Source organism: Miscanthus floridulus, chromosome 18, assembly GCF_019320115.1.
Source record: "Miscanthus floridulus cultivar M001 chromosome 18, ASM1932011v1, whole genome shotgun sequence".
Taxonomy (NCBI): domain Eukaryota; kingdom Viridiplantae; phylum Streptophyta; class Magnoliopsida; order Poales; family Poaceae; genus Miscanthus; species Miscanthus floridulus.
In genome coordinates, this window is record NC_089597.1 from 94,950,930 (window position 1) to 94,973,179 (window position 22,250).

Here is a 22,250-nt window from a genome sequence, read left to right on the forward strand (position 1 = left end):
GAAGGAATCAGAACGAATGTTTCCTACTTAATTACCTACATGTACTGCGCCTCTGTGAGGTCGGTCTCCCTCTGGAGTATCATCTCCCTGACTTGTGGCTTCTTCACCACCTGGCCAAGCACGTCCGTAGTAGCTGATGACGCACTGGAGATGCGCCTCGTGGTATAGGTCCTTGAGACGATCTTTGCAGACCGCCTCCTGCACTCGCCGCATGCTGCTCTCTCCCCTCCTCACGTGAAGAAGTCCTGCACACAGACATCATGTATCATTTCATTGTTTCAAGAACGTCCAACGAATGCATAGTATTGAGAAATGCGGTGCGATGAAAATACTCACCTAGAACTCCCTCTTGATCTTCGCCGCAAGGGTATCGCCATTGGAGTCCGTGACGCTGGAGAAGTGCTCCCACTTCATGGGCGCCTGTACCTCACCCTTGTGGGTGACGAAGCCAGGGTAGTACTCCCTAATAGCAGGCCCTGGATGCCATTGATATGGCGTGAACCGCTCCCTCCACTCACAACGTCCAACTACTGCACGAGTCATTAACAACAATTGTTAGTCTACAGTTCGATTTTCAACATGTCATATGAACAAGTAGTGAAATTAACAATGGTTACTTACGTCTGACCCACAGGTCGAATCACCGGGCGGCGGGAAGGGAGCGATCGTGGCTCAGGGAGCGATGAGGGCCTGCGCTGGTAGGGCTTGCTCGAACCTGAGGAAGCCGTCTCGCCTGGTGTTGGCTCGCCCCCATCGTCGTCGTCGTCATCGCCGCCGCCGTCACCGGTCATCATCATCGTCGTCCCCTCTTGCGGGGCCTCCTCGAACTGCAGCCTCCTCGTCGACGTGCGACGTCCGCTGCCCCCCTACTGGTCGACGGCTCCACCAACTGCTCCTCCTCCTCGTCGACGGTGGTCGCCTGCTCCTCGTGGCGGATCTAGTACTACGAGCAGACCTGTCGATGCGGCCGCTGCCGCCTTCCGCCCGACATTTTGTCGAGTGCCTGCAAATGACAAAGATTAAAACAGTTAGCATAAATAACTGACAAGTACTTGTAAAGAAAACAATAATTGCAAGGTAATAATAATAACAATATAGTATTACATGAATTAGAAATTATCTCGCGAACGGCAATATGGCTAGCGTGTAGTCGTCATCACTATTGTCATCATCACTATTGTCGTCATCACTATCAATATTATCGAGCTCTCTTAAGTGTCGGGCATCATCTCCATCGTCCTCATCATCTCCATCATCATCATCTACATCGTCCTCAACTCCATCACACTCCATCTGCCATCGCTCAAGGATTCGTAAGTCCTTAGCATCCTGCACCTCATCACCCTCGTCCTCATCGATGTCGTTGTCTACTTCCATGCCCATGAGCGAAAGAATGTCTATCTCCAAACTCCCTTCTAGCCCCTCAGGTTGATAGAACTCATCTTTGTTTGGGTCAAAGTTGTAATCATCATCGTTTGGGACAGCCGCTTTACCGCGCGGCGAGACCAACTGCACAAGGCTCCAACCCGCAAGCTTCTCGTCTTTTTGGCACGCCCATGGGAGGTAATACACTTGCATGGCGTGTTGATTAGCCACAATATAGACAATCGTCTCCTTTATAATTGGAATCCTGTCGAATTTTGACTTGCCCAATCTTAAGGTCTTTTTTTGTGACATCAGGATCGAACCAATGGCATTTGAATACCACTGGCTTAAAAGCTTTGGCACCCTTAAATTTGAGCTCGTATATCTCTTCGACTATGCCATAATAGTCCTTCTCATCTGTGTCGGGCGTACGAACTCTGCTGCACATGGTTTTTTAGGTTGGCCCGACTCTCCTCGTAGGCTCTCGTGCGAAAGCGATAGCCATTCACATCATAAAATGGTGAATGACTTGACCCTACGGGAGAAGCCACCGGCCACTTGTTTCAATTCATCACCCATTTCCGCATCCGTGTGGGCCTGCAAGGTCAGGATAGGTAGATCGTTACATTACTCGCTCCTAGGAGCAAAGTGGAATCTTCTAGGAGCAAATGAGGTTAGTTGGATGGTACCTTTGTAGAGAACCAGGAAATGAAATCGGGCACACCATGTCTGAGAAGATGGTCTTCTTCTTGCTCGGTAGGAGCCCTATTGCCTCTCTAGTGTTCATTAATATATTCCCTGAAAAAACAAGAGACAAGGGGGTCGGATCGATAGGTGGAGGATAGTCACGGCGTATGTAACAAGCTCATTGAGAACTTACTTCTGATAAGGAATCACTTCATCAAGGTTCAACAACAAGTAGATCATGATAGTGCGCCACTCATCATGGGTCAATTTCTTGTTGGTACCTGGGCTTCCTCTTCTGAGATCCCCTTGGAAAAGGCTGAGGTTAGATGAGTTCTCGTCGGCGTTGTAACGAGGGGTTGGATTGTGCACGCTGGGAAGTTTCTCAGTATAGTACGCCTGTGTGAATATCGACACCTCCTCAAAATGAATGCCTCTGCCACGGAAGCCTCAATTTTGGCTTTATTTCTACACTTTTCCGAAGAAGCTTTAGACACCTCTTGATTGGATAGCACCAATGGGCCTGCACGGCCCCCCCCCCCCAACTGTGCCTCGTGCGGTAGGTGCAAAATCAGATGCTGCATCGACAGGAAGAAGCCGGGTGGAAATATCATCTCCAACTTGCAGAGCAACAGAGGTGCAGCCTTCTCTAGGTCAACACAAACGTCCCGAGATAACTCCTTGGCACAAAGCTGGTGGAAGAAAAAGCTCAACTCTGCCAGGATGCGCCACACTGGCTCGGGGAGGTATCCCCGGGTCATCATAGGAAGGATCCGCTCAATCCATATGTGGAAGTCATGACTCTTCATCCCTAAGACTTTCATAGTCTGCAAGTTCACTCTCCTACTCAGATTCGCCGCATACCCATCCAGGAACTGTAATGTCTTCATCCACTGCAGTACTTCCTTCCTATCGGCCCTTTTCAGGATGTAATCGGCCGGGCCCCTTTTCCATCTCTTGCCTGGCATAGGGGTCTTCATCACTAGCTTTGGTCTATCGCAAATCTTTTCCATGTCTAGTCTAGCCTTAACGTTGTCCTTTGACTTTTTACCAATGTCCATGAGTGTTGCCCAGAGTGCCTCAGCGACATTCTTTTCTGTGTGCATTACATCGATGTTGTGTGGAAGAAGAAGGTGCTTAAAGTACGGGAGCCTAGTCAAGCCCGATATATGAGTCCACATGTGGTTGTTACCATATCCAATAAAACCATCGTTGACTTCATCAATTTGGAGAGCCTCTATCTCGGCAAGGACCTCGGCAGGGCTCTTAACCTGAGGAATGGGGTCGGTGACTTGAACACCTTTCGTGAAGTGCTTTTCATCTCGTCTCAATTCATGGTTCTCAGGCAGGAATTGACGATGTTTGTTGAAAGAAGAATACTTGCCACCCTTGTGCAGCCAGGTGAACATCACATCTGCCTTGCATGTTGGGCAAGGGAACTTCCCGTGAACACACCACGCGTTGAATAAGCCATACGCCAGGAAGTCATGCATTGAATACTGGTACCACACATGCATTGTGAAGTTCCTCTTTGTAGCTCGGTCGTACGTCAGTACCCCCTCTTCCCAAGCATGTTGCAATTCATCCCACACTAGCTGCATGAACACACCCATATTGTTGCCCGGGTGTCCAGGTATTATCAGCGTCAAGACGATGTTCCTGGGTTCAAACATGATGCTGGGGGGAAGATTGAGGGGGATCACGAACACGGGCCAACAAGTGTACGGGGCTGCCATCATTCCAAACGGGTTGAACCCATCTGTTGCCAGCGCTACACGTACATTCCGAGCCTCCATAGCCTTGCCAGGATTCATGTCATCGAAGTGCTTCCATGCATCACCATCCGCTGGGTGTACCATCTTGTTAGGACTGTATATTTTGCCATTCTTGTGCCACGTCATTTGTTTCGCAGACTCCTCTGTCATGTACAGCCGTTGGATCCTCCATAGGAAAGGAAGGTGCCGTAAGACCATCTCGGGGATCTTAGACTGTTTCTTCTTGCCATCACTGCCTTCTACCTCCACAAACCTAGAGGCTTTGCACTTTGGACAGTGTGTTGCTTTCTCGTGGTCTCCCCTGAATAGGACACACCCCTTTGGACAAGCTTGGATCCCCTCATACGGCATCTTAAGTGCACGAAGGAGTCTCTGTGACTCGTACGTGTTCTTCGGCAGGGTGTGAGGATCCGGAAGCAGTTTGCCAAGAACTGTCAACACGAGATCGAAGCCATCTCGACTAATGCCCAATTGCGACTTCAATGCTATTAGGCGTGAAATGGCATCTAGTTGCGAAACCATTGTCTTCTCGTGAAGGGGCTTCTGTGCCGCCTCCATCATGGTGTAGAACGCCTTTGCGGTTTCCTCTGGATCATCCTCCACCTCCATTCCTTCAACGAACCGTGCTTCATGAAAGTCTACCATCATGTCTGCCATCCCGGCATCTGCATCATACTCCTCAAGGAGGGGTCTCACCACCTCCTCCCTAATACGATGGTGTTCACCATGGTGGATCCAGCGGGTATAGTTTGGAACGAATCCGTTATTGTGAATATCTACTCCCACGGCACGCTTTCGTTTCTTTTTCTTGTTCTTACACTTGCTGTAGGGACACGGCATCCGACTCGACCCTTTAGCAGCTGGGCCAAATGCATGCTCCAGGAAAGCATCGGCCCCCCCTAACCCATTCAGAGCTCTTACTTGCGAAACCCGTGTACATCCACTCATGGTCAGCCATCCTCTGTCATGCGCCAATGTAAGCGGGTAATAAAACATGTATTTGCATCTACACGGCGTTCCTACCATCTAATAGGTGACGGATAGGTCCTAATCCCACCCATGGATGCATAGATGGGTTAGCTTCCATGTTCTGCCCCCGTCCGAGTCAGAATTTCGGCAGCACCTCCCTGCTGTTCTCCCGATACACGTCCCCGCAGGGAGAGTGTGTATCCGAAGAACACGGGGAGGTGCTGCTGAAACTCCGACTCAGACGGGAGCAGAACATGGAAGCTAACTCATCTACGCATCTGCGGGCTGTCTAAAAAACATGGACAATCTGAAATAGATACGGTCGCAGATATGCAAAGACCTGCATACCTCCGACCGTATCTCTTTCGGACGGGAGACGCCTAACTGGGTGACGAGATCTACGACCAAGGTACGGGTACAGGGGTTATACCTAGGGTGGCGGTGCTGTGGTGAAGCGACGCTATGCAGGCAGACCGGCACGGCGCGGGGCTACTCCAGATCCGCTCTTCTCTGCAAAACAAGAAAATATTCTAGATTCAGAAGGTGGATTTGGCTCATTAGAGATGCAGGTAGATAATTTCTGAGTTTATATTTATAATTTCTTACTTATAAAAAATCTGCAACCCAAAAGACAGCAATAGGAAAACAAGGATATGAATCATTCTAAGGAAAAGGGAGAAAAGCATTAACCAAATATCAAGAATATAGCAAGGGCCGCGGCGGGGTTTGAGGGGTTGGCGAACTGCAACTTAGGTAGCTATTTTGCTATCATTAGCGCAAAGTCGCAAACATAAATGTCTTCCTGTCTAACCAGTCCTCTTCATACTATACAATCTCTATGTTCATGCAGGACTCAACAGGACAGGAAAGAGCTGCCGCCTGCGGTGGGTGAACTACCTTCATCCTAGCCTCAAGCATGGCCGCATGTCACCACAAGAAGAACGCCTTATTATTGAGCTCCATGCTCGGTGGGGGAACAGGTTTGATCTGAAGTTTTTCTAGATAGTAACTTCTCTCAGTTACTAAATTTAGGTGAATACAGAGAGATTGCTGAAGGAAATGAGAAGACATGCAGCAGTATCCCCTGTCATCTAGCATCACCTGCTATGTGGGACTACAAATATCCTGAGGTATTCTGGAAGATGGAAGATCAAGAAACCATGATGTGATAGAATATGAAGAAACCATGATGTTGGCTCCACTATTTGGTTACGGTAAATAAGGCCCTCACTATTGAAGCCTGAAGGAATACATCTATATAGGTCAGGTCACTCAGCTATCTGCCTAGCAGATTTGCAGTACTTGTACTTCCTAGCTATGCTTGCATTAGTATGGGTTTCAGTATTTTAAAATCTACTATAACACTGGAGGTATGCTTATGATGTATGTATCTATGTAGCGTGCAAAATAGTTTGTATCAGTTTGTGGAATAGCGTGCAATACAAGGACGCTCTATGTGCATGATATATTTATTTCTCTGTTCTTATTGTGCTGAACAAATAACAGTGTAATCTGGTTTGCAGTTATTATTCAATAGAATATGATACAAATTGAATGTTACATTTGAAGTTATATAATAAAGAGAACACCTTTACTTCTAAATAAAGCTTGATAAAACTGTATCCGGATTCAAGAAAAATTGAAAGCAGACTGAGAATAAAAAATATTCGTCCAATAAAATAGAGCCCAAGATAGACAAGAGCTTAGTTTACAACATGTCAAACAGAAACTGTAAAAGCAGAGAATATTGCGTGGGATTAGATTGATGATTGTCAAGTACATGATACATATGCATATATACAGGGTTACAGGCAACCACAGGGTGCGCCAAAGCTATAGGCAGCAGCAACCCTAAGTGCATGGGCCTAAGCCCACCCACGGCTTAAACATAGCTAGGCCCCTAATAGCCTGTCTAACAGAAACAAATCCACAAGTTATTTGTAACAAAGAACAGGAATAACAGACTGTTTATTCTTAAGTTCAGTTCCAACAGAACAGAACTGGCAGGTTCAGTGCAAGAGTAAGTGAGCTATCATTTTTTCTCTCCATAATTATAAAGCTGATAGCATTAGTATCTAATAATAAAGTTAAATCACACTAACCAATAAGACGAGGAAGAAGTTGCAGGTAATTAAGCTAAGATTTTGTTCTAATTAATCAATAAGGTAGTGCATGGACCACAAAGAACCAGCCATCACTTCTCTCTTATACTATCATGGCCATTCCAGGAAATAATCTTAGACTAGCATCAACATACATGGAAATCTGGAGCTACAGTGTACCTCATGGATCTAGCAGAGGATAGGGAGCATACCTCAGCGCCGCTGCGTACTGTCGGATGGACGGGCGCGTCCGCGGCGGCTGCAGGGATGTGGTCAAGTCTTCTTGACCGGATGGACGGCAGGGTGCTCTATGCTCAAGGAGGGAGCTTCCACCGCCACGATCCACGCCTGCAGTAGATGGAGAACGGGACCACGAAATTCCACGGTGGCGAGGAGGAGAAGGGATCTCTGGGCAGCGCGGGGCGGAGCTCGGGGCGCGGCAGCCGGGGATGCGGGGCGGGCGGGGGAGCTTGGGCCGCCGGCCGGCTGCTCGCGGGCGCGTCGGAGCTCGGGGCGCGGCAGCCGGGGATGCGGGGCGGGCGGGGGAGCTCGGGCCACCGGCCGGCTGCTCGCGGGTGCGTCGGAGGAAGGGGCGCGGCAGCCGGGGATGCGGGGCGGGCGGGGGAGCTCGGGCCGCTGGCCGACTGCTCGCGGGCGCGTCGGAGGAAGGGGCGGCGGCGGCGGGAGGGCGGCGGCGGCAGCGCGAGGGAGGAGTGAGGAGTGAGGAGTGGGGAGTGGGGGTTGGGCCGGCCCGTGTCGGCCTTTAGGTTAAAGGCTTTGCCGAGTGCCAGATCGGCACTCGGCAAAGACGCCATCTTTGCCGAGAGCCGGCCACGTGGCACTCGGCAAAGGCCTGCCATGTGGTAGGATTAGGGTCGGCCAGGGCGACAGCCTTTGCCGTGTGCCACGTGGCCGGCTCTTGGCAAAGGACCCCTTTGCCGAGTGCCACCCCTGGCACTCGGCAAATAAATATTTTTTTTTGTTTTTTTTCTTCCTATTTTTTTGTGGGGTCTTGATACAGTAATTACACCTCAACTTCAAAATTTGGGACAATTTTGAGTTTGTGTGCTATATTACTTTAATTATTTTTGTTTCGTTGAATTTTTCCGACAATTCCAAATTTGAACTGCAGGTACATGAAATAATGGAATTTGTTCATTCAAAAATGGTATTCATGATGTTCGGCGTATGTTGAGGCCGTATCCAGGACCTCGCATGAAGTTACGACCAACCATGTTAGTGTCGTAACATGACGAGTTACCTGCAGGAAAAGTGTTTTTAAATTATATAAAATACAAACGAAGTCCGAAAATGACGAAACTTGTCGAGGTGTGTTGTCATCGCATGTGGAGGCTCTGGTAAAAAATTGAGAAAGTTTAGAGCAAGTTGTGACGTCAGATGCCTAAAACCCAAACATCTCTACATGTGATCACTAAACGGTTTAGTCACTTTTAGTAACTCCAGAGTTACTAGAGAGGACTAAAGCCCTTTTAATAGCTTTTAGTCATAGCGGTTGGTTAAAAAGTTACTAAAGTGACTAAAAGTTACTAAATTTAGTAGCTACTAGGCGAACCAAACAGCCCTTAGATTACCTTTCATAATAGTTAAGGTGGGTAATTTAAATAAAAATTCTCAAGGTTACTTCAGACTAATTCTCATCGCAATGTCAAAGATGGGTAATTTCTTACAAAACAAAATAGAACCAATGACTATTATTTTTAATGATGATTAGAGTCAGTTGGATTGATGACATGATGCTTTGACTAGTTTCTTATTAAATAAAATAGATCCTAAGGTTATTATTGTTAATCAAAATTTTAATCTACCAAAATGATGGCTAAGCAGTTCTATTTTCTATGGGAATTTCTTATGTTAATCTCCTCCTCTACTGCTTCTCGTGAGCAATAGTTGGATAAGGTGTGTGTTGAGCAAAGTATGTGGCACATACTATTGAACTAGTAAAATAGTACTCTTAACTTACTGCGTCCTCACCTAATTGTAACTCATAAAATATATAGGACACTACATGCTACATCAATTCGCTGTGGGATCAAGCTGACGGAAAAAGAAAATCATAAACCCAGCTTTCCCACCTACGTTTCCTTCTCTGGTTAATGTTTCCCTCACAAGCTCTCAGATCTCAGTTACTCTGTGGACCTCTTCCTCTACAATGCAAGGAGAAGGAACAACACGGCGGGGACGGCCATCACTTGGTGAAGCTGAAGAAGCGGACCGAGGGTCTTTCCAGTTCTATCTATTACCAATCTCTCTCAATAATATGGCTCATACATAGAATACTCGTACCGTCCAATAATATGGCTCATTCAATGAGCATGCATAATTTGTTGGATGGATTGAATGAAGCCGGTATCAATCTGTTGACACAAACGGCATATTCGCTGGTTGGTTTCTGGGCTGATTTGGGCTGGCTGGTGCTGGTTTATTGTGAGAGAAAAATACTGTTGGCTGGTTGGTTTGGGTTGGCTAAAACCAACAAGCGAACAGGGTGAAAAATCGGTCACACATCACAGAGAGCTAGAGTGCTCGGATCACAAATGAATCGGAGGTGGGCCAAAGTCGGCCTAGATGACTTTGAAGTCATACGTCACCTAAAAGCATGTTCGCATAGTGGCAGAAGTGGGTGATTTTTTATAAATTAAAATAGATTCAATGACTATTATCAGTGATGATGATTAGAGTCTATTAAATTAAAGACCGGATATTTGTTATTAATAATGTGAGAATTTCTAGGATTTATCTTTTTTAGCGTGTCTGGTACCTATTTCTATCATTGGTATTTAGATTTTACCTAATTGTTGGTCAGAAACATGGAGCCTTCATTGGTCACCTTTAGATAGAATTTATAGAATTTCTCTCTTTTTTAACATGATATGCATTTAGTTGAAACCTAAGCTTAACAAGTTAATATATAAGCTCTTGTTGCATCGCATTCTGTGACTTAATCTATAGTTTAATTTTCAGCTTTTAACATCTAATATATGTTGGAACTCTAGTTTTTATTATCATTTATTCAAAATTTTAAATTTTTTATTTATAATAAAAGAGTTTGGGTCATAGTAGTAGTATTTTCTATATGTTAAGTCAAAACTCAACTTGCACCCATGCACTACACATGTTGAATTTGTTATACACATGATTATATATCTAGTAGTATTGTTTTATATAACACAGAGTGCTTAAAATTAAATTAACAATGGTGATATGATATAATATTTAGTCAAAATTTATAAATGTATTTGAAATAATAATTAATGAAATTTATTTTCATGGGGGTATTAATATAAATTAAAGCGAACTTTCATTGTAATTGCTGTGTGGTTTGTTAAGTGAATATTTTTCATGTTTCATAAGCTATTAAAATTAAATATTTATTCTAATATATACATGTTCACTTGGTCTATATGGTGTATTATGCTGACTTGTAGCTTCACGATTGTATAAGTGTGTAATTTAGAAATATATATAACATACCTTGTGGATATTGAATTACTTTTCATAAAAGTAGTTACCTAAGCTCACACCTCTCTCATTTCCTACTACTTCATAAAAGAAGAGGGATGTCATATACTTGGCTTCCTCTTGAAACAACTTTCTCGCTCCTTCCTGGTTTCTCTTAAAACAACTTTCTTGCCTTACCAATGGAGATGAGTGATGAGAGGATGGAAATTACCACTGTGGAGTGTCAACATCTTCCTCCTTCCTGGCAAGGCAATGGAGATGCTGATGCCGAAGTCGAGGTGGAGGAGGATCATCTGTGGCCAACAAAAGATGGCCCTCTTCCAATATTCCTCAAGGTATTACACTTTTCTACTACAAATATATCGCACTCCTGTTTTAGTAGGCTGTAAAAGAAACTCTGATATGTGCAAGCGCGACAACGCAGTTCGAGAATGTGGAGTACAGGGTGAAGATGACTTTGAAGAACCCCCTCACAGCTGTAAGAGTGGCGTTTGCATCCCAGATGACGGTGGATCAGGGCAGCAGCTGCAAGCACATCCTCAAGGGCATTGCAGGGAGTGTGGACCCCGGTGAGATCCTAGCGCTGATGGGCCCATCTGGTAGCGGCAAGACCACCTTGCTCAAGATCCTGGGAGGCAGGCTCGATGGCGGCATCAAGGGCCAGATAACCTACAACGACACTCCCTACAGCCCCTGCCTCAAAAGGAGGTAAATTAAAACTGTAACAAGCAAGAATTTTCACTCAACTTAATAACGGGTTAGTAAAGAAACGAGCTAGATTCAGTGACATTTCTTTGTGTTATTAATCTTTGCGCCGGCTGCAGGATTGGATTTGTGACTCAGGACGACGTCCTCTTCCCACAGCTGACGGTGGAGGAGACCCTGGTGTTCGCCGCCTTCTTGAGGCTCCCTGCTTGCATGTCCAAGCAGCAGAAGCGCGACAGGGTCGACGCCATCATCACCGAGCTGAATCTAGAGAGGTGGAATTTGAATTTCCACGGGGAGTTTAGTTTTCACATGTATGCATGGCGATCGAATGAGTTGCGATGCGATTCTCATTTGATTGCATGGTCAGGTGCCGGCACACCAAGATCGGAGGAGCGTTCGTCAGGGGGGTGTCAGGAGGCGAGAGGAAGAGGACCAGCATCGGGAACGAGATCCTCGTCGACCCGACGCTGCTCCTCCTCGACGAGCCCACCTCCGGTCTCGACTCCACGTCGGCGAGCAAGCTCATCCTCGTCCTCCAGCGCCTCGCCAAGGTAGCAGCTATATAGTACGCCACATACATTTGTGCGCAGCAACGCCACCGACGACGACTACGACGATCATGTTATTAATTAATTCGATCGATCCTGGATGGTTATGTTGCAGACGCGCAGGACGATCATCACGACGATCCACCAGCCGTCGAGCCGGATGTTCTACATGTTCGACAAGCTGCTGCTCATCTCCGACGGGCACGCCATCTACCACGGCAAGGCCCGGGACTGCATGCACCACTTCTCCTCGCTGGGCTTCGTTCCGGAGATCCCCATGAACCCGGCCGAGTTCCTGCTGGACCTCGCCACCGGCAACCTTGACGACATCAGCGTCCCCGAGGCGCTGCGCGGCTCGCCGGACCCGCAGGAGTTCAGGTCCCAGGTCATCAGGCACCTGCAGGTCAAGTTCCGGGCGGGGGGCGGCGCCGGCGCTGGTGGGAGAAGCAGGGTGCCGCCCACGGAGCAGCTGCGGCTGGCGTTGCGGGCGCGTAAGGACCACCGCCGTAGCATCGGCTGGCTCCAGCAGTTCACCGTGCTGTCCCGGCGCACGTTCCGGGAGCGCGCCTCAGACTACCTGGACAAGATGCGGCTCGCCCAGGCCGTCGGCGTGGCGCTCCTGCTGGGCCTCCTCTGGTGGAAGTCCCAGACCGGGAACGAGGCGCAGCTGCGGGACCAGGTGGGGCTCATCTTCTACATCTGCATCTTCTGGACGTCGTCATCGCTGTTCGGCTCCGTCTACGTGTTCCCCTTCGAGAAGCTGTACCTGGTGAAGGAGCGCAAGGCGGACATGTACCGGCTGAGCGCCTACTACGCCAGCAGCTCGCTGTGCGACGCCGTGCCGCACGTCGTGTACCTGGTGCTCTTCATGACCATCCTCTACTTCATGGCGGGCCTCCGCCGCACCGTGCCGTGCTTCTTCCTCACGCTCCTCGCCACGCTGCTCATCGTGTTCACCAGCCAGGGCACCGGGGAGCTGCTGGGCGCCGCCATCCTCAGCGTCAAGAGGGCTGGGGTCATGGCGTCGCTCGTGCTCATGCTCTTCCTCCTCACCGGCGGCTACTACGTCCAGCACATCCCCAAGTTCATCCGCTGGCTCAAGTACGTCTCCTTCATGCACTACGGCTTCAACCTGCTGCTCAAAGCGCAGTACCACGGCCACCTCACGTACAACTGCGCCAGCCGGGGCGGCTGCCAGCGCCTGCAGTCGTCGCCGTCGTTCGGCACCGTGGACCTCGACGGCGGCATGCGCGAGGTCTGGATCCTGCTCGCCATGGCGCTCGCCTACCGATTCCTCGCCTACTTCTGCCTCCTCAAGCGGATTACCCTCACGCCCTTGTGATCACCAACCTACCTCTGCACCGACCGGTTTCATTCTTAATTAATTTGGGGTGCAATTTCGCGTGCCGGTGTGAATGCTAAGGATTGTTAGTTATTGACGGAAAATGGCTGCACGGCGATGTGTATCAGCGATGCTTTGCATGCTAAGGATTGTTAGTTCTTAATTATTTGATCTATATGAGATAAAGGATAAGGATTCTTGGGACATGTCTTGTTAAGGCCTGCATAGTCAACCAGCATTCTCCATTGTTCTTTTTTAGTACCTAACTAGTCTGGATGCAAAACCTCCCTGATGAACTGCACAGCTAGGAGCTTGGCTACCTCTTTCTCTATTTGGGAGCGCAGCACTTTGGAGCCCCCGAGTCTGGGTTTCGTTGAATCTCGTATTTGAGTTCAAGCTCGTCAGAGTGAAGGGCCCGTACGGCGTGCTCGACGGCTAGCTTGTCACATTGGTGGGCGTCCTAGAATTTCTCGGCCACCGTAATGATGCCATGAGGGCCTGGCATCTTCATCTTGAGATAGGTGTAGTGTGGGATGACCATGAACTTGACATAGCATGGCCTCTCGAATATGGCGCGGTACGACCCTTTGAAGTCGACGACCTACCGCTTCGCCAAAGGTGACCCTAAGGGCCACTGTGCCCAAAGGCATCACTTGTCCTCCAGGGACAATTCCATGGATCGGATCCTGTGAGGTGCACAGCCTCCTGTTTTGATCTTCAATATTTTTTTTTGAGACGACGCCTTTCGACGCGTATTTCATTAAGCAGAGATAGAGTTTTAAGCGAAACAACAAACTCGGTAATACTCTGATTATCAAGGCCAACACACACGCACCCACCGGACAACACAGGGGACTACATGATTGAACCAAATTTAAGAACTCCATGGGACTGCGCTCAGCGTCCAGACAGATGGATGCCGAGCTACCTGTACCCAGCCGTTCGCCAGTCCTCCGCGACGAGGCGAATGTCCACGGCGAGCTCCCTCGCTGTACGTGTACTGCCATCGAAGGTCCTCGCGTTCCTTTGTTTCCAGAGCATCCAACCGATCAAGAACACGATGGAGTCAAACCCGCGCCTGTAGTGCTTGTCGACGCGCTTCCTATTGGACAGTCACCACTCCATGAACGGCTGCGGGTGAACATCCACATTAGGCAAGTGAAGCCAGTCCATCCAGGTCGCCCATGAGGATCTTGGTCATCTTTACAGTCTCCACCATCGCACTAACAACCTGGGGAACCGACTGGCCTCGACGATGTGATCAGGGCGGTCGCTCATGTCATAGGTGATCGGTCATTCGGACCATCGTGGATGAAGGGGTGTAGCGAGCACCGCGGCGTAGACGTCTTTGCGTGTCAACTTCTTACTTTGTCTATATTGGTAAGCTTCAGGTCCACCGAAGATGATCATGACGTGCCTAGTGTCCTGCTCATCTTCCCTGCATCGCTTGTCCTTGTTGATCAGGGGGTCCCTTTTTGTCGCCTTCTCTTCCTCGGCGAGATTCCTTCTATAGGCGATGCAATCTTTGGCGAGGTGGATCACCCAAAAACCATGATTTTGGCACGGACCGTTCATGATCTCGTCAAACCTATCCTTGTTGCCTCACTTCTACTTGTGGCTGATGTTACGGCTCTTGCGCTTGCGGTCCTTTCTCCTTAGCCGAGAGGGCTCAACCCCGTTAAGGCTGTCCGCACCGTGCAGCGCTAAAGCGGCCGGTATGCCAGCGGTAGCGTACCGCGTGCCTGCAAACGCCCCGGGAGCGTACCGGCTGCACATGAAACCGCCACAGACCACGCACGCGAGGGAGCCACGCCAAACACTATAGCAACACTATAGCAGATAGTTTGAGAGTTGGGGAGAGAGAAAGGGGGAGAGAGGAGAATAAAATATGGAGTAGTTGGTATAGAGTATAGGATAGAGATAACACGGGTGTGGGAGAAATACGTATAGAGTAGAGAATCTCGATGACTAGGATAGAATATTCCTTTTAAGAGATGGAAATAGAGGTCGACGAGTACGGATAGCCTAAGGGGAATCTCGACGACTTTGCGAAGCCGTAAGGCATGAGTTCACCGCTACATTCCTGAGCCTGATTGGGAATTTAGGCAGGGGGTTGTCGGGTAGCGGTGGCGCATCTGTGTCACGGGTCCAGCGTGGATCTTTCTAGATCTCGAAAGCTATGTCGAGGAGGTACTCCCGGCTGAACTTGGAGAAGGCTTCATTGGCGTCGAGGTTCATGTGGTGGGCTAGCTCGATTGGCCCCGCCTCCATGGCACCTTCAAGTCCAGCGATGAAAGCACAGACGGGAGGTGGTTGCTCCTTCTGTGTGTGTGGTTCGGGATCTTGTAGATGCAAATTCCCAAACTCATCAGCGGCGAAGGCCAAGCCGCCAGAAGTGATTTTGTCATCCTGTTGCATCCGGTCGGCGCCATCATTGATCTTGGTGATGAGGCCCATCTGAAACACAATAAATCTGCATGCAAAAGATCCCTACCTGATGCGCCAACTGTCGAAATAATTTGCTCCGGCAATATCGATCATCGTATTCATGTACAGGAAATCAGATGGGTACCACACAAGACACAGTGATTTATACTGATTAAGGCACGTGGTGTCCTACATCCTAGTTTAAAGTGGCTTTCTCTGTATTCTTATGCTCAGTTATGGAGGTCGCTGATTGTAGCTATGCGATAGAATGTAAAGGGTGAGATCCCGATTGGGGCCCCTACCCCTCCTTATATAGTCCGAGGGGTAGGGTTATAGTCTAATCAGTTAACAAATGTTTTTCCTAATATGTTATATGGAAAGCATAATAGAATGATTCGTTCCTATTGCCTTAGATATGATGGCGTCGGATATCCACGTGTGTAACACCTCTAGTGTTACGAGCTCGTTTAGCACCGCGATTTAGGCCTAAGTAAAATTTCCAAAAACGGGTTTCTTGGATTTTTGATTTAAAAAGTACTTGAAGCGATGAGTGAATCCGGTGACTCAGTTTTGTGGACTCGAATCAACGTCCAAGTTAAATTACTTAGTGCGTAAAGATATTTAAGAATGTTGGACAACAATTCTAGCCGATAGATAGCGAACGGTTTATTCTATTAGATTAAGCATGAAAAGCGATTTTTATAAATAAAATAAAATCCATTAATAAATAGAACGATATATGTATATAGCTTTTGAATCTAATTTAAATTCGAGCTTTGTTGAAAAGCCTTGGTCTAGGGATATGTTTTTACGTATAGACTCGTATGAGTCCCCGTGATAATTGGTAACGTACCCACGACAGATGCCCGTCTGGCCGCCTCATAAATTCAACGTGATTGGCCTGAAAGCACGAACTGACGAGAGAGAGAGAGCGCGCGGCAGCTTCATTTATTTTTCCTGGCGTACAGCGTACTCGTTGCATGACAATTATTCACCGCCTCATCCATGCCACTGTTGTCCTATGCCCGACGCCTTGTGTGAGCGTTCTTGCTGCTGCTACGCTGCCGCTGTCTTTTGCCCTTAAGAAAGATGGTCGGCCTGCTGCTCGCATCGTCCCATCAATCTGCAATGCTGCCGACGCACGCCGCACTGTCCCGGCGTTAATGAAGTTGGCTGGTCACTCTCGTTGTTTTCTTCCTTCCTTTTCTATTTCTGCTGCCTCGGTCTTGTCTTGCCTGCCTCTGCGGTCTGTCCATGCTTGTCTTGGCTACTCTGCCGCTAGCCAACGTACCCCGCTCAGACCTCATGGCTCTGATTCAATGCATCACGCAAGTTTTTCTCTGTTCGTCAACTGGGCCACGTGCTCGTGGCCGCTGTCGGTCTGTTCGCGCTGTATTAGCCTGGCGAGCCCACTCAAGCTTCCTTGCTCTGATTCCGTGCGCCCTACCCCATGCCCTATCCTCGATGTCGTCGTGGCCCGCTGCCGCTGCTGTCTCGCACTGCTCGTGCCCTCTCTTCCTCTCCCTTTATTTTTCTGCAACCGAGTGGAGGCATCTCAGCTCCATGCGCCTGAGCCACCTCGCCAGCCGCCGCGCCCTCACTGCCTCTGCACGCGCAGCGCGTCTTGGCCCCCAGCCACGGCTCCTCCGGTTTCCCAGTGCATCGATGTCAGTCCTCCTCGCGCCGTGCTGCCCCCACGGCCTGCACTGGACCGCTGCTTCTTCCCCGTGCCGCAACGCTGCTCCTCCTCTCCCCTCCTCTCCGCTCCTCTATGTGTAGTGCCGGCATCCCCTCCCCTTCACCACTGCTGAGCACCGGCCGGGCCGCTGTGCCGCTTCTCTCGCCCGTCGTCGCTCGGTTTTCCCTGCACGCGTGTGAAGCCATGGCCACGCTGGTCCACTGCTCCACGTGCCTCCACCACCTTCCCCTGCCTGAGGCGTGCTCACATTCGCCCTCTACGCTGCCCCTACCGCGTTGCCGCACCACGTTACCATAGTCGCAGTGCCCCGCCATTGACTGGCCCGGACGTCAAGCCCTGTGAAGCTCCCTACTCCCTACTGTCTCGTGCTAGTCCCCACCGTGGTTGCGCTCGCGGTCGCCCAGGACTTCACGTGTGTGCGCGAGCGTCCGAGTTGCGTGGACCCGCGCCGCTCCACACAGTGGCCTTGGCCACCGTCACTACGCCCCTCGGCCCGCTCTGGACCGTAGGCCCACAGCGCGCCTGAGCCTACTGTGCTCCGCACCACCACCTCATCGTGGCCAGCACGTTGCTCGGTAACGCCATCGCGCCATGGCTACGACCCGCAGAGTCCCCATCGATGTCCGCTGCCACTGGGCGCCCCTATCGGCCGCCAGCGCTCGTGGCTAGACCGTCTTGGGCTATCCCTGGCCTTGTCGCCAACACCTTTGGGTGCGGCAGGTACCTCGTTGCCTCACACGTTGACCCACGATGGCACCACCGTCGGCGAGCCGCTCTCTTGGCTGGCGGATGGCCTCCCCTGCCGGTGCTCTGCTTTGAGGAGGATGAAATGATACATGAGGACTCAAGCTTAAATAACACTTTTTACCGTGTTCTTTTTGCAAAAGCGCTAGACTCATAGGTTTACAAATAGGGTCTTAGTTGATTTAGAGTTAGTAAAGGGGTCTTTTCGCAAAGGGGTGCCGCCGTCGCTGGATTCTCCCCCGTGGGCCAGCTTGCTGGGTCGGCCTACCGCTGGCTGCCGCGCCTAGGCCCCCGCAGTGTTGCCGTGCCTTGCTGGGCCACCCACGCCGTTGCCTCGCCTTGCTGGGCCACCCGCGCCCGTTACTGCGTCATGCGGAGGGTTGGTTGCTGGGCCGCCAACTGCTCCGCTGGGCCGCTTCTGGCCAGTAGGCCGCGCGCGTCGTGGGCCGGGCCACGCTGCTAGACTGCCGTTGCGCTTGGGCTGCGCGTGTGCGGATTTCCGTGTTGGGCCGAATACGTGGCCGCTGGCCATTTAGTTTTATAAAATCAATATAAAATTTTGTGGGTGTCCAAAAATGGTGAAACTAAGTTTTTTAAGTTCCTAAAATCATGATCTATCTAATAGTGTATTTTGTTCACATAGATTCGGTATATTTTTAGGGTTGCTCTAATTATTTTAACATGCTTAATATTGTTAAAAGGTGAACTTATAGAAATTTTCAGTGATAAATTGGTAATAGTGATGGATCTAAAATTTTTACAGTAGGCTCCTAGCAATATTAGGTACTCACTGTAATATTTGTAGTTCTAGAATAATTAGTTTACTAGCGTAGTTAATGATGCCCTATTTCGATTAAAGATTAAATCGATAGAATTGGAATAAAGAAACACTTTGGGTCTGTATAACTAAAACATCTGTTGGGAAATAACGCCTTATTCGACAATATGGATATCTAGCCTAAGTACGGTCGTCGTTAGAACTAGCTCGTTAACTTGAGAGGCGTAAATCATATTTTACGAGTCACGGTTGCAGTCACTGTTCACCTAAACAGGCCAGTTTAGTCCGTTTACACACCATTTAAACGCTACACAGTGATATACCATTTCCATTTAATTGGTTGTTTTGACCATTTAAATGGCTGTTTTCCCGTTTAAACACCCATTTTGCTCAACTAATGGGCTAAACGGTAGGTGACCTGACTGTTTATCGTTTAGCATTTAGGATAACGCTGGTTGCAGTCGATTAATTATGTCTTTGCATTGCATCGCATTGCATATCATAATAGGGATGTCGATGGATCGTGGAGTCATCGGGAGTTGCTGGAGAAATGGTGCTTTTGGAGATCGTGTCACCATGATGGAAAGCTAACTTCTGATTATATTTTATCCAGGCAAGCCCCAATGCATAACCCCTACCTTTCTGCACTTTAAATTATATTTGTGCATTAAGTTTTAAGGAGTTGAATGAAACCTACTTGCATATATAACTTTATCATATGAGTCTTACTAGTATGATAGGATCGTGTAGATTGCTATGCTATAGGACTCCGGTAGAAGTCGAGTGATTGCCTGTCACTCGCGAGATATAGGAAATATATTACTGTATTATTATCACTTGGAAAATATAAAATGGTAGAAAGGAAAATGGTGACCGAGCAGGGATATGGTTTGGGTATTGATGGGTGTAAGATGTTGTGTCCTGCGGCCAATGGGACATAGCTTGGTTACACTATTTCCCCTATCTGTGTCGGTTAAGGACCGCGCGTTGCATAAGGCTCTAGGCAAGCCACAGATTTATTATCCTGAGCACATACTTGTGTATGGGCACTTGAAAGATTTGTTACTCTCTTGTAATGGGTTCCAGCTCTTTCTGGACTGACTGTCATGTTGGTTTTTGGGTTAGGAGGTCCTTGCACTGCACTGAGTCTAGGACTCAGGGCGCGGGGGCTTGGAGTCCTAGTTTGGACGGGAACCTAGACCCCGTGATAGGAGGGTAGTGGGTTAGCCTGCTTGTGCCCTGGCTACAAGCGGGACATGTGTTTTTGGGGTACCCAGTTGGGGGCATTGATTCGTGAATCGTCGGCGTTCCGGTATGGCTTGTCTACGGTTTAGCATCGTAGTAAGAACTAGAAGATGAAAGATGGAAAAAGAAAATCTGATTGCTTACCACCTGCTTGAAAGTAGTACAGATGCTTACATAGAATGGATAGCTAATGAACTAATGCACTGCTAATAAAAATCGAATATAAGGACGCACTTTTAGTAATGCTCCTGTAGATGCAATAAACCCACAAGCCAGATAGTCTTGCATATCCTTAGAGTATTTTCTTTCCTCCTATCGGGTAAGTCTTGCTGAGTACAATTGAGTACTCAGGGTTTTATTTCCCCCTGTTGCAGGTGACAGGTGGAGGCTAGAGCTGACCTTTGTGTGTGGATTCCTCCTGGTGAGCTCAGAGAGGATTCCTTTACGCTGCGGTCGTAGTTTTTATTTATAACTCTTACCAAATGTTTTAATAAATAAAAGTTTATAATCTGTTGTCATAGTTTTTATATATCAATACTTCATCATGTCATGAATAGGTATTTATTTCCGCTGTAATTTTGATCATATGTTTATATTCCGATGTTCCATTAAATTGTTCGTAACTCTAATAATATGATTACATTCCGCTATCATAATAATAAATATTATACTCCGATGTTGTATTAAAAGTGATGTAAAAAATGATTAAGAATGATATAAGCTTTATTCTCTCATTTGTGATCTTGATGAAAATATGGATTTTTGGGTTCTTCCTTGGGGTGTGCTCGACGGAACCGAGTAATTTAGTGTTCTCCCTTGAGTGCTTAGTGTCTAATGGAAGATGAGTACTCCTGAGAGGCATTAGGTTAGGCGGTTCTGCCATAGGTGGTATCAGAGCATAAATGAGAAAATAAAGCTTCGAAAACCTTTTCTAAACTAAAATTTGATAACCTATTTTTACAAAAAGTTAGGAAGTTCAACTGCAAAGTTATATAAGTAGCCCTACTACTATGGTTGTGTATCCTGGATAGATGGCACTCTGCTGACTTAGGTAGGTTTAATCAATTTTTCTGTAGGTACACTGACCCCGAGCATAGTCCGATAGTACCGACTAGCTACAGGGAGAGAACGATGTACCAAAAATTTGAGAACGGTTGCCCTATATGTTGGCAACAGTGAAAGGATGTATAGGACGTGCATTTATGTATATCCTAGTTTGTGCATTATAGTGTTGTATTGCTGGCACCTACGCCATCCATAGGTGTCACTGCATGTCGTATTGTGCACGACTGACTTGTTCCTATTCCAGAGTTAGGTCTACACTGTGGCTTTGTGCTCCGCGTTCACCCATGGTTTACTGCCTGTCGTGATCAATGTTTTCCCCATACTCTTTTATGCGCTCTTGTCGAACACCTACCCTGTAGTCGTACTAGTCAGTAATGGCCTCAGACCTCGCTCACCTCAAACACACGAAAAATTTGGTCGATTCATTCATAGTGACCCCGTGTAGGAACCCCGGTGGACCGCATTAGAATGCTCCGCCTTTATAAGTAGAGCCTAGGTTAGCCATTGGTACCACCACTCGGTGCCCTTTAGCTAGTCCAGCTTTTCCTTTGAGCAAGCTTTTTGCTCAGTCCTTCCTCACAACCATCGCTAGGGATGGCAGGAGCTTGGGTTAGTAGTTACTAGCCTAAACGTTGAGGGTTTTCCCAGAATCCTGCATGCCACCCTACAAAAGCTCGAAGTCAAAGATCATCCCGAGTATGAGGGCCATGAGTATGAGGAGCATGGCACCGAGGGGTGTGAGGTTACTATATACATCGGGAAGAGTGAAGAGTTCCCTGACCTCACTGGAGCCTAGAATGTGACCGCAATTGGGTTTAGCTTCATCGACACCTACCAGGTTGTGGCCCGCAAAGCCTTGCGGTACCTTTGCTAGATCTATGAAGATCCCATTGCCCATACCCCCATGAGGTTCTTCCCACCCTTGGACAAGAATCAGCGGGCATGGAGGGCTCACATGGAGGCCTTGTAAGGGTGGGAGGTGCAAGAAGATAGTCCTACCGTGGTGCACTTGACCACATACCTGCTTGCTATGGATGAGCAGTATGACCGGCAAGCCTTGGAACTGAGGATCTACCTCCGGCAGGCGGAGGAAGTGAGATCTTCTCCAGGATGCTCCAGGTGCAACTTGCCGAAGCGCATGCCAGTGCGGTAGCCGCGGGGAGTCGAGAGACTGCCATGTTGGAAGCTCTAAAGGAGGCTAAAGATCAGCATGTCCATCAGCTAGGAGAGGCCTACCTTGTCACCAGGGCCAAGCGGAGGACGCTGACTGCTGAAGGGTAGGATCCCTCAATCTTGGAGGGGATTCCTGTCCACCCGCT

The 22,250-nt window shown here is 48.5% G+C and overlaps 3 protein-coding genes across 4 annotated transcripts; 1 reads left to right on the plus strand and 2 right to left on the minus strand.

Annotated features, from left to right (window-relative positions):
• Positions 1 to 2,241: 2,241 nt before the first annotated feature.
• On the minus strand, positions 2,242 to 4,481 carry LOC136524213 (uncharacterized). Its single transcript, XM_066517664.1, has 2 exons — positions 2,596 to 4,481; positions 2,242 to 2,485 (listed from the first exon to the last, which is right to left on the minus strand). The coding sequence occupies exons 1-2, from the start codon at positions 4,479 to 4,481 to the stop codon at positions 2,242 to 2,244; spliced, it is 2,130 nt and encodes a 709-aa protein (XP_066373761.1).
• Positions 4,482 to 7,209: 2,728 nt separating this feature from the next.
• LOC136524214 (predicted GPI-anchored protein 58) lies at positions 7,210 to 7,710 on the minus strand. Its single transcript, XM_066517665.1, has one exon. It carries the CDS (start codon positions 7,708 to 7,710, stop codon positions 7,210 to 7,212), a length of 501 nt encoding a protein of 166 aa, XP_066373762.1.
• A 2,844-nt stretch (positions 7,711 to 10,554) lies between these two features.
• LOC136522317 (ABC transporter G family member 26-like) lies at positions 10,555 to 13,177 on the plus strand. 2 transcript variants are annotated; one of them, XM_066516150.1, is made up of 6 exons: positions 10,555 to 10,710; positions 10,800 to 11,083; positions 11,200 to 11,355; positions 11,451 to 11,634; positions 11,747 to 12,490; positions 12,592 to 13,177. In XM_066516150.1, the coding sequence occupies exons 1-6, from the start codon at positions 10,555 to 10,557 to the stop codon at positions 13,051 to 13,053; spliced, it is 1,986 nt and encodes a 661-aa protein (XP_066372247.1). In that variant the 3' UTR covers positions 13,054 to 13,177. The 2 variants fall into 2 exon arrangements, with proteins under 2 accessions (XP_066372247.1, XP_066372246.1); XM_066516149.1 differs by having other exon boundaries at positions 11,747 to 13,177.
• The last annotated feature ends 9,073 nt before the right edge of the window (positions 13,178 to 22,250 follow it).

Excerpts from the sequence above, each read along its gene's own strand:
- LOC136524213 (XM_066517664.1), bottom strand. The coding sequence starts at position 4,481 with ATGGCAGACATGATGGTAGACTTTCATGAAGCACGGTTCGTTGAAGGA. Across the intron at positions 2,486-2,595 it reads CACCTACCGCACGAGGCACA|AGGCATTCATTTTGAGGAGG; the intron begins GTTGGGGGGGGG and ends CTTCCGTGGCAG.
- LOC136524214 (XM_066517665.1), bottom strand. The coding sequence starts at position 7,710 with ATGGCGTCTTTGCCGAGTGCCGATCTGGCACTCGGCAAAGCCTTTAAC.
- LOC136522317 (XM_066516149.1), top strand. The coding sequence starts at position 10,555 with ATGGAGATGAGTGATGAGAGGATGGAAATTACCACTGTGGAGTGTCAA. Across the intron at positions 11,084-11,199 it reads AGCCCCTGCCTCAAAAGGAG|GATTGGATTTGTGACTCAGG; the intron begins GTAAATTAAAAC and ends CGCCGGCTGCAG. Across the intron at positions 11,635-11,746 it reads TCCTCCAGCGCCTCGCCAAG|ACGCGCAGGACGATCATCAC; the intron begins GTAGCAGCTATA and ends GTTATGTTGCAG.